We start from the raw sequence: 12,304 nt of genomic DNA, 5'->3' as shown, positions 1-12,304 counted from the left end.
ATGCAAGTTTCCTAGTTTCAGTGTGTTAAAAATCAAAGAAAGAATATTTATTGGACACAGATACATTACCTTTCCATGGTCTAATAAATGATTCCAGTAATGAAGGTTTTGAACTGAATGAATTTGAGAAAGTAGCAAGGGTATCAATTCTGTAAATCATTACTGGGTAAAAGAAGATTAAGAACTATGTAGAATTGACGAATGAACTTCTTGAAAACAATGAAAAAACTGGGATGAAATATGTGTCTAAAAATATACATGTTGCTTTATCTTTGGAAATTTTTCACCTAATCTTGGCACTGTAATTGATGAGCATGGTGAACGCTTTCACCAGTATACATCAATGATGGTAACATGCAACCAGGAAAAACAGAGCCTGAATACTCTTGTCGATTACTACTGGAACTGAAAAGGAATATTTCAAAGGCTCAAGTACAGGAGAAAACTGAAGTAAAGCAGATATTAAGGTAGTATTATTATACTAGACTATATAATTCAGATTTGAAATCAGTTCGAAAAATGACTGACAGCATATAACAGGAAAAACAATTTTTTTTTATGGACCAGTAATCATCAAAAAATAATGGTAAACTGAATTTTTATAACTTAATGTCTCATAACAGCACTATAATTAGTACCCTAATCATCAGCTACTTCTACTTAAAATACACATAAAAATAATGTATACTATATTAAATAAAGTGTACTGTCAGATAATTAAGAAATTCTTCTGATCATTTTAATTAGAACAGTTCAAAAATGTAAAGGTTGCATTCAAATATTTTGTTTAAATGTTCAGTGATGCCAGCTTAAGCAGTTTGTCACTTTCAAATTCTGTTTGGCGATTGAATAATTTATTTTTAAATTTAACTTAAATTCACTTAACTAAATTTTGACCAGTAAAAACAGAAAAATCAAAATATAGGCTTAGATGAAAATGGATACAAAATAAAATAATGGGATTTTGGTTCAGTTTTTTGTAAAATGCAAAAAATAGGATGAAATTAAAAGATTACGTTACCAACTCACAGATATGATTTCTATTACTTATGCTACTGCAATCTATCAGGTTTTAAGAATTATTATTCATCCATTAATGAAATTGCTTTGATAAATTTATCTCCAAAATCATCCTCAAAGTTTTGTAAATCTAGCGGTAAAATAATTATTCAAATGAGCCCAACAGTTCTCGAGTCTTAGAAAATATAATTACAGAAAAAATAGACATTCTGATTGTATTGTTTTACTCTTTTTTTGAACAAATTTAAATTATGTATAAGAATATAAGATTCTTCGGCATTGAATAAAAAATTTAATTTGAATTATGTAAAACTTCTTGAGAAAACCCTTTTTTTAATGAAATATCAGGGTGTTCCATTAGAAATTCTGGTTTTATTACTTTGAAGTGAAAGTAGAAGAAAGTAGTTAGCTTTCATCTGGATATCTACATCTGATTTTGTTCTTACTTGGTTCCCTTTCATTACTTTAAGTAACTAGTAAGGTTAGTTAGGCCCAATAAGGTACCTTGAGTTAGGGCGGATCCGGCTGCTGAAACTAAGGACGAGATGTAGTGATAATCTCTATTATTTAGTATTAGGTTATAATAATTTATTGTTGTATTGTAATGGTTAACTATGTTGGGTGTGAATGGGGTTTGAATAGAGGCGTAATGTGTAGGGATGTGGGAGTCACTATCAAGCATTTATATAAAAAAAAAAAAAAAACTATATGTAAATTAGGTTAGGAATTGTGTATTTTATACCAGGAGGCTGGCTACGGAGTTTTGTCCAGCTGTGCTGGATTATTTTTTGTTTTTTCTGTAAATAATTTTAATGTGAGTAAATTTTTACACAGAGGGCTCTAGTCCGGACACGAGCGAAGGGTGGACTAACCAGAGATACCACAGACGGGCATCCGAGAACGGATGCGGTATACCACATGTCTAATGGGAAAAAAAAAAAGGGGGTCAAAAAATACTGGAGACTGGGGATGAATCGTGGCGACGATTAGGGCCAGGGAGGTAGCCTTATTGCCTAGGGCGTTCTGGCTCCATGTAGTAGGGTCCGGGCTCCCCGATGATGGCATTAAGGACCCTCAGGTATGAGAGGAACGCGAGGGGGCAGCGGCACGCATAGCGCAGGCCGGCTGCAGATAGGATAGGGACAGGGAGGGTAGCCCCATAGCGGAGGAGGGAGTTGGCTGTCCGGAAGAGGTGGTTGGCTCGCTCCGATGAGACTTTGGGAATCCTGGTGAGAGATCCTCCGGAAGGAAGCAGCTAGGGTGGGCAAAGACTGCTGCCACGACACACTAAGGCAACCATGCTATGTCCTAACGGGCAGAGGCTGGTTTCCTTGGGGTGTTAAATAAGATTTAAAAAATAAAAAAGTAAGGTACCTTAACCCACTGGATTGGTCTAGTAGTGGGTTAAGGAACTCTCATCTTCCCAAATCAGCTGATTTGGAAGTTGAGAGTTCCAGCGTTCAAATCCTAGTAGTCAGTTATTTTAACATGGATTTGAATACTAGATCGTGGATACCGGTGTTGTTTGGTGGTTGGGTTTCAATTAAATGACACATCTCAGGAATAGTCGAACTGAGACTGTGCAAGACTACATTTCATTTACACTCATACATATCCTCTGAAGTATTATCTGAAAGGTAATTACCAGAGGCTAAACAGCGGGAAAAGAAAGAAAGTAAGGTACCTTGACTAGTTCACTGCTAAGTTTTATTTATTTTTTCATTATCATTCTAGTAATGTTCATAATAAAAATATATCATGTTTATAGGTGGTATAGCAGGTGCAGCAACAACTCCTTTGGATGTAGCTAAAACAAGAATTATGTTAGCTGAACAAAGTGCAAACACTAAAACCCCAAGCTTTGTTACTGTATTGATAGATATATACAAGACATCAGGAATGAAAGGGTAGGTATTAATTTTAATTATATGTATACTCACTTTTGCCTTTATTACATTTTTAATGTTTTGTACCAAAATAGAAATAACTGATGTATGGAATTCAATACAGGTAGAATGATGTATATTTTAACCAGTGACTCTTGTTGAATATTCTTAGACAAAATATGCAATTCTGCTAATCTAACAAAGTTGATTCATTTATGGTTTGATATGCATTATCTTAAATTTCTTATACAAACAAAAGGTTTTCAAGATTAAATACAGAACATATTAATTAATTTATTAAAAACATTGGTTTAGATTTATATTGATTATGTAGGGAGGATTTCCAATTTGAAAAGGTAAAACATTCGTAAGCATAACACTTATGAGCGACAGATTTTACTCAGTTACTATAAAAGTACTTAATAGTATTACTACATTTTTCATAAGTAAAAATGTACAACTAAATTTAATGTTTTACTAAGATAGTAAAAAATCAAAAGGGAACTTTCTAATGTAATATTTAAAATATTTTCTAATGAGATTGCTATGCCAGTAGACAATTTTTTTCTTAAACAATGCTGAAGATTTGTCTTTACGTTATACTTTTCAAGAAACGTTAATAGTATACTTCTCATTTTTTCAAGCATTTAGAAAATATTGACAATACAAAATTGGCCTACAATTCTGTAAATTAACTGCAAACCTTTCTTAAGGAGAGGAATAAAAACATAACTATTAATGCACCTTAGAAATACTCCAATATTGAAAGATTTATTGGGGAACAAATGAATCCCACTAAGTTCAATTGTATAAAACTTTATTTAACGATATCTTATCACTGAATATTAACCACTATGAATGGTTAACTTAACTTAAAATTAACTTATTTAATTTATTAACAAATTTTTAACGAACATAATTAAATATAACTGAATTGTAACAATTAAAATCTGTAATTGTTCTGGTTGAATCTACTGATTATGTATCATGTTAACTGTATAAGCTCCGCATCTGAACTGAACTGCCAGCTCTCCGCATTATTTTGGCAACTGTCCATAGAGCAGCACTCAACAAGATTCATTAATTAAATTTGTAAGAGGGATAATACTAATCCGCCAACCATAATGATTGAGTGATGGCATATTCACTTTTCATCTAGAAGGTTCTAGATTTGAATCCCAGATAGGAGGTTGGTGTTTTTTTTTTGTTTTTGCTTATTACAAAAATTATCTCTCATCTGTAACATTCTTTATCAAACTAAATATCATATTCAACTTCCTTCAAAACGTGGCAGAGGTTTCATCAATACCCTCTGAATTTTTAATCATTATATTTTAAAATGTAGGTTTTAATTTCCTGAGTATCAACAGGATACAAAAATGTTGATACATAAATTGAACTATTCAAGGCTGAATAGCTTTGTTTTAAATGGATTAGTATTATTGTTTAAAATACTAGGAAAAAATGTATTAAATTGCTCTGATATATGTATGTAGTAACAGGGAAAAGGATAATGAAAGTAAATTCCTATTATATTTTTGATAAAGATATTTTCTGAAGTTGTTTGAGTCAATGTTTGTATTTGAATATTTTGTATTTCACGGTTATAAAACATAAAGGCACAATTCAAATCTAACACACATTTTAATCACATTCTAATTTTATCTTGCGTTGCACTAAAGCACAACCAGCTATAAATCGGTGACACTAATAAATTTTTCTGAAAATAGCAGTCACTGAAAGAAATTCTTGCACTTTCAGCTGCAAAACTTGCAAAGTACTATAACATGAGTTTTAAAAGTAACTTGCTTTAATCTGACTTATTATTTTTACTTTTCTGGATGTACAGTTACACTTTCATATAGAGTATAAAGAAAGTATACTAATTGGGTCAAATTTTTCATGTCTTATGAACCCTAGCAAAAAGTAAAATTTTAGCATCAAAAAATTTCAGAAGGATGTTTGCATATTGGCCTGTTTTTTTTTTCATGACATCTCCACCCAGGGGAGACAGATTTCAGTGAAATTTGGTACCATGAGTTTTGTATACAGAGCAGTGATCCCATTTAATTTTGGTCACAATTAGTCAAGAGAATAGGTGGAGAGATAAAAACCATACGAGTCCTTTATCTGAAAATCTTAACTCAAAGGGTAGGTAATTTTTTTTATAGATAATTTAACTCCCCTTAGTTAGCTAAGATACTTTCTGATATGAATTTGATCAAACTCATATCCCCATTACCATTAATAGGTGAGGGCAAAGATCCCTTTTTTCTTTTTGTTGTTTCTAGAGTGAAAGTTACATTCTTGTATTAACTAGATGATTTCATTACATTAGTAAGTCACTATGGTAATATATTTGAGAAATTTCATTCAGAGGTGCAGGATAAGCTTAATTTTTTTTACTTGTTTAGTTATCTTTTTGCTTGATATTTTCAGACTGGATTAAAAGTTGTAGAGTCTATATTAAGCATGGAGTTTCAAAAACCCATACCTTCTTTTTTTTTAATCAAGCTTATTTTGCATTAATAATTCAAATTTTTAACACAAATATATTTTTTCACTTCATTAAATAAAAAATAAATCCTTAAAAGATTAATGAGAGCTTATAATGTAAGTTAAGTTTCGTAAATCCAAAATTCAAATACCTAATGTTCCAAATACCTAATTTGAAATATGAGTATACTTCAATCTTATATTAAGAATTCCATTTAAAAAAAAGAAGAAAATAGAAGGAATTAATACTTATATGCAGGTCAAAAACTTTGAGCAAACAGTTCCAGTAACAATGTTTTCTCCTAATGAATAATTTTTGAGATACTCAGTTTTTAGCTTCAGATATGACAAATTCGTTTCACCTTCAGCAACTATAGAAATACTGTTTATTACTATTATACACATTCATAAATTTAACTGGGATATTCTTTAAAAGCAGTGATGTAGCTCCATGTAATGCAATAAATCATTTTTTTCTACTGTAATGCAGTTAATCATTTTAGGAATGTTATATATATAAAAGATAAAATGTATATATTTTATAGTTATAGTTACTAAACATCAAAGAAAACTTGTCACACTTTGTTTGTTATAAATATGGTACATAATATTATACATGTATTTTTTATACTTTATATTTTCTTTTATAGGCTGTTTGCTGGTTTCATTCCTAGGATAGTATGGATTTTCTTAGGTGGTGGAATATTTTTTGGAATTTATGAAAAGGCAGCTAGAATAATTGACGATGTTAATAATAATAAAAATACAAAGTTAAATACTTATTAGTATAAGTTTTTTATAGTAGCAATAGTTTTTTAAATGAGATTTGAAAGTGTTATCACTCATTTTCATTAATATTACATCATCGTACAGAAGGCATTATTTGCTAATGATAAAAATATAGGAAATGATTATTTGAGGGGAAAAACATGTTTTTATGTCTTACCAGTAGTTACATTTTTGCAGTAGTCTATTATAACCAAACGTTTATGAAACAATTTATTTTCATATATATAATTTAGTAATGCCATTTATTTCACATTGAAACTGATTTCTTTCTTAGATTCTTAAAGAATATTAGATTTATTTATATATCAGATATAATTAGGGTAATTTTGTTATCAATGGTGTAGTATTTTTAAACTAAAAATACATAACATTTAAAATTAAATATTTTATTTTATTAAATCTGCAAAATATATTTCTTTTATTACAAAACAACATTAAATAATGAAACAGAGCTTTATATAATATTAATTTTAATATGATATTTTTAGAAATACATTGAGCAGATTTATTGTTGTAAAGTATATTATTTCTTTCAAATAAACAGAAAAGTATTTATTTGTATTATTAATATTTTATTTAGTGTATTTTAAAATAGTACCATGTACCGGTATCAGTTTCAACACAGAGACAGATATATTTAATTTTTGCCTAGGAGTTTGAATTATTCATATCAATATTTTTAGGATTGTTTATGAACAATTAAAATAATTTATTAACAGTTGGAAGATAAAGAGTGTAAAGATATAAATGATGTCTAACAAAAGAAATTTAAGTGGTTTGGTTTTGCAGTATGAAGAGGACAGTTGATTCAAGGATCCTTTGATTTTACAATGAGTACTTTATCAAAAGTGAAAAAAAGGATTCCTTTGATTGATGGTGGAGGGACAAAATAGAAGAAGCAATGAAAGCAAGAAAGATAGGGATGGCAAGCCTGGTAATGAAAAATCGATGCAAAAAAGCTGTGTATGGCAGATGACAGTACTTTGATTTTAGAATCTAACAATTTTGACTTCTGAAAATAAAATCTTGAGTCTACTTTCAGCTTGGTGCCATACAGTTTGTTCTGTGAATATTGTTCTGTCAAATTCTGTGAATCGATAACAATAAATTGATATCAACATAACTAGAAATTGTCACAGTATACTCAGAAAAAAAAATTACAGTACTACAAAGGTAGTAAGGTTGTAATCTATATTAAGTTTTGACTGGTTTGTTGGTATTCTATACATCTCCATACATCATCTAGCTCAACTTAGTTCATTCAACTGTAGACAGCTGTGCCTCTTGATAACATAATCTGTCTAATTCCTGTAAAATATCTGGATCAGCAGTTCATAATATAGTACTTAATAGGGCAGTGTATTGAAGTGCTACTTAAATATAACTAGTTAGTTAGCTACTAATCAATAACAAATTATTTTATAATATATAAAATATATTTAAATATATATATATATTTTGCTTTACTGAAATTAATCTTTTAAAGATTCATATTATTTCTCTATACTGTTAAATTATATTTAAATTCTATTAAATAAACCACCAAATATTGGATTGAGATTGAATATGTACAAAAAATTTGAATCTTTTTAACTTTTCTTTATTTTATTGTTTTATCCATTTAACAAAGGTATATACATCATACATAAAAAACAGAGTCTTTTACCCGATTCTATTGTGGCTTTCACCCTAGATTTCTCAAAAAACTACCGGAACTTATTTTATTCAATTTTTTCAAGTCAAAAACGATAAGATATCACTAATTCCGTACCTTAATTAAAGTCCTAGAAATTTCAGTTGACCTTATTTCATTAGGATAGCTGAAATCCAAGTTAAATCTTTCACTAGCTCTAACTTTAAGGGAAGCATTTTAGGACATATATTTATATGAAAGTTTTCCATTTTTCACAAGTAGAGTAGATTACAAAGTCCCAGGAGAACTTTGTGATACACCTGAATGTAATGTATGTTTAATGTTATATACAAGATGATATAAAGTCGCGCAACCCAAATTTTTCTGCTTTGTAGGAATGACAGTTAAATTCATAAAAGATATTTTAATTAGGGTAATTTTTTGTTTGATAGATAGTATATGGTAACACTGCTAGATCATGCAACAGTGGGTTTGGCACCAAGCAGTTTGTTTAGTTGAGCAGCAATGTCTTTTACACAAGAACAACTGTCTTTATTGTTGTGAGGTACTGTGAATCAAAATCATACACAAAGTGCCAAAAAGATTTTTTATATGCTTTTCCAGATGCTAATGTGCCAAACAAATCCACTATATATTGTTTATTTAATAGTTTTCAGGATACAGATAGTATGCATGATCGTGAGTGTTACCAGCTGTCCAAATGTTTTAACTGACGACAGTCTGGCAGACAATAAATGAAAACCTTCACTCTCAAAAAGACTCTTTGCAAACTTTCTAACCAGACTGGGCTATCTTACAGAAGTGTTCATAAGGCTACTAAAGTTCTAAAATTACATCTGCACCAGATTATTGTAAATCAGCTCCAAGAAGCAGCAAATGAAGTATTGTCGGTGGTATAGAAGTTTCATTCGAAATGACATATCTATTCTAGATGGGTTTTTTCAGTGATGAAGCTTTGTTTCATCTTAGTATCAAAATTACAGAATAAAGTCTTCAGAAAACCCGCATGTATTCCATGAACAGCCATGACATTTGCAAAAAAATTGGGATGTGATGTGGTGTATCTCGTTGGAAAATTGTCAGGCCTATTTTTTTTTTTCAGAGACCATCACAGCTGAACGGTATCAAAAAATAATCATGCAGTATTTATAGCTTTGCGCGATTGTTGGCTACAACAAGACAGCAACTGCACACAAGGCAAACAGTAGTATACAATTCTTGACCGGATAATTTCTTGTGGTCTATGGCCTCTTCATTCACTGGACTTGAGTCTCAGTTTTTATTTGTGGAACGTTTTGAAAGATATTGTGTACTCAAAAAGCCGTGTAACTTGATGAACTTATATCAAATATCACTGCTGCTACACTGAAAAAGGTCGCTTACAATGTAAGAAAACATGCTGATGCATGTATTGAAAATCATGGCGGACATTTCCAGCATTTATAATAAACTTGTACGTTATATTTTTGTAAATGTTAATATTATTTTGTAAATTAATACAAAGGCATTCTAAAAAACAATCTGTTGTCTTTTGGGTTGCGCGACTTTACAATCACCTGGTTTTTTTTATCTACCTGCCCCAAAACAAAAATAACCAGTGCCTATGAATCAGGATGATGATGTCAGCAGCCATCTATTGGTAAAGCCACTAACCATTAGTCTGTAGCATTAGGTTATTAAGTATTAAATTACTCAATATTTAAACAGGTTTTTTCAAAGATAGATGTGTTTATAACTACACTAAGAATCAAGATATACAATAACTCATGATGCATAGAACTCCATAAAATTCTTTAATAGGAAATAACCAACCACCTTACCCATAAGAGGAATCTTCCATTACTGAGAATCAAAGTTATTACCTATGAATTATTTTGAAGCGTGCAGTTTTTCAAAATCACTCCCAAACTAACAACTCACCATGAACTATAATAATACAAATTAAACAATTATTTATTTATTCCTTATTTAATTTTTAGAAAATAATTGAATGAAAGAGTGCATTTACATAAACTATGAAGAAACAATTAATATATAAATATAAAAAATAAAGTAATACAATAATGTAATAAGGTAATGCATACAATTTCAATACAAAATAATTCAATTTTACTCCCTAGTTACTATAATATTGTTTACTTTTCATGTTTTTTTTTCTGGTTTTATTCCAAGAGAGTTGTGTATATAGTAATTTGAACTGGATCATTTTTTTGTATTTATGAAAAAACATATTTAAATTACATATTCAATTAAAACTGCAAATATATATTTAATAACATGATTTCAGTAGTTATTCACTTTATACATTTTATTATTTAAAAGTGAATAACTACTGAAATCATGGTATTAAATATATATTATCATAAAAAATAAATCACTCGCTGAAAAAACATCCACTTCATAATAATATACTCAAATCTAAAAATGATTTTTTTTGTTTTGAAAATTGAATTACTGTGATTTCTGTTTAGATTAATTTTTTTAACCAATTTATCTTTCCTAAATTATGTCCCTTATCAAAAGGGCAAATAAATTTATTATTAAAGGACAGAAGGAATAGAACTACATGATTTCTAACTGTAAAAGTACAATCTGTAAACCAGAGTATGGTTAGTAAATCACAAATTCCAAATTTGTTTTTTTTAACTGGCAAATATTTGTTAAATTTGATTGTCTTATTTATTTATTCTTATCAGAACAAAATAATACATAAATATAGATTTCTTGAGTATAAGATGTTTAAAGTCTACATTATTTAAATACAAACACAGGAATAATGTTAAAGTAAATAATTTAATTTGAAAAAATACTACAAAATAATAATTAATTCACAATTCATCATTTTTTTTGTTTATTTAAAAATTTACCAACCAAAAAACTTGTTTTCTGCAAAAGATCTTTTAATTATATTTTAAATAAATTGGTGGGAAGATTTTTCAAATGTATGGCAATTTATTAAAAAATGGCTACAGAAGCATTGTGTTGAGTTGTATGATGGAGGTGATATTGTTATTTTTTAAAGTAAGTTTTTTTTTATGTAAGATAGCACATTCATAAATATAAAACCAAGAATTGCTAAAATTTAATTTTTTAAATATAGGTCTGCACAATTCATACTCATGGACACCAGATAACAATTTGACAAATTTTTGTATCATAAAAACTTGTTCTGACTTTTTGAGTAGGCCCCCACAGAAATACTTAATGATGATGACAAGCTTAGCATTATGTTAAGGTGCTTCAGAGAAAACTTTTATTATTTTGTTTGAAACAAAATTCTTTTTTAAGGTTATAAAATCAGTTTCAATCACAAGATAACATATTTAATTTATATATGTAGTTTTTCTTCTGTTTTTTTTTTTCAGTATAAATTTTATAAATGTTTAAGTTAAAAAAAAATATTTTTGTAGTTCATTTCCAAACATTTTATCTGTAGGACACTGAAGTATACATTTATGGCATGATTGTGATGGTTATAGATGTCTTGCTTGGGTCACTTGGTTATAGATGTCTTTTTTATTGAGTCAAATATATTGTTGCATATTAGTATGTCAAGTTCATGATATTGTAGCAATGATATTCAGTGAACAAGTGATACATTCACTACATCAACCACAAGGTCTGCTGTATAATTTCCATTATTAAGTTTTAAAGAAAGCAACTGATACTACCTCTAGCACTATAGGAACACTATCGCAAAAGAGAGACCAGGACAAATAGCGTAAAACAGTAAATTATTGTATGTACCCCCTTGTTATGAAAAAAAAATGTGTACTAGTTTATACTACAACTCATAAGGGATAAGAAAATTGAGATGAGGTAAATATTTTGATAGTCATAAAAAATTTCATAATTAATTTGCTTCCTGACAAATAGTTCAAGATAGTACACATGTATTTTTAATTTTAAAGCAGCCATCATATCTTTTGACTTGTATTCAATAACATATACCTTTCGATTTCAAAAAAAAAAAAATTGTAAAAATGTGTGTATATATATATATATATTACTTTCTTTCAAAGCAATAAATATGTTTAAATCATACACAATTTTTTTATCAAATCCAATCTTTTTTTTTTAAATTACATTTCCTACATTATATTAACTCATAAAAATTTCTTCTTCTTTTGTATTCTAAATGGCGGCATCAACTCTTATGCTAAATAGCTACTAATAAATGTAAATGGCAGTATGTGCAGTAAAAATCTACAAAGTGTTGTTTACTTTTTATGATCCATGGAAACTCATTTATTAAGCAAGACTTCAGCCATTGGCATTTTAATTACTTCCTTTGTGTCTATAGAGGAAGTAAGGAGTGTAGCAGGATTACCAGGTTATAAAGAAAGCAGCCTATCTTCTTACTCTCATCACCATTAACTATAAGATATATAATTCAGTAAACAGAATTAATTTAAAATAAAATACAGTAAAAAAATATTTGATTAAAGAAAAAATTTAT

The 12,304-nt window shown here is 28.9% G+C and overlaps 1 protein-coding gene across 1 annotated transcript in view; it reads left to right on the top strand.

Annotated features, from left to right (window-relative positions):
- The window catches only part of LOC142329290 (mitochondrial S-adenosylmethionine carrier protein), a 37,537-nt gene extending 25,655 nt beyond the window's left edge, over positions 1 to 11,882 (top strand). The window contains exons 5-6 of the mRNA XM_075373735.1: positions 2,789 to 2,927; positions 6,053 to 11,882. Coding sequence (XP_075229850.1) covers positions 2,789 to 2,927; positions 6,053 to 6,188 — 275 coding nt within the window. The 3' untranslated portion in view covers positions 6,189 to 11,882. The remainder of the gene's footprint in view (positions 1 to 2,788; positions 2,928 to 6,052) is intronic.
- Positions 11,883 to 12,304: the final 422 nt, after the last annotated feature.

The sequence above is a fragment of the Lycorma delicatula genome, chromosome 8 (assembly GCF_047948215.1).
Source record: "Lycorma delicatula isolate Av1 chromosome 8, ASM4794821v1, whole genome shotgun sequence".
Taxonomy (NCBI): Eukaryota; Metazoa; Arthropoda; class Insecta; order Hemiptera; family Fulgoridae; genus Lycorma; species Lycorma delicatula.
Note: the sequence above shows the minus strand (reverse complement) of the source record. Positions and strands in the feature narration are given on the sequence as shown.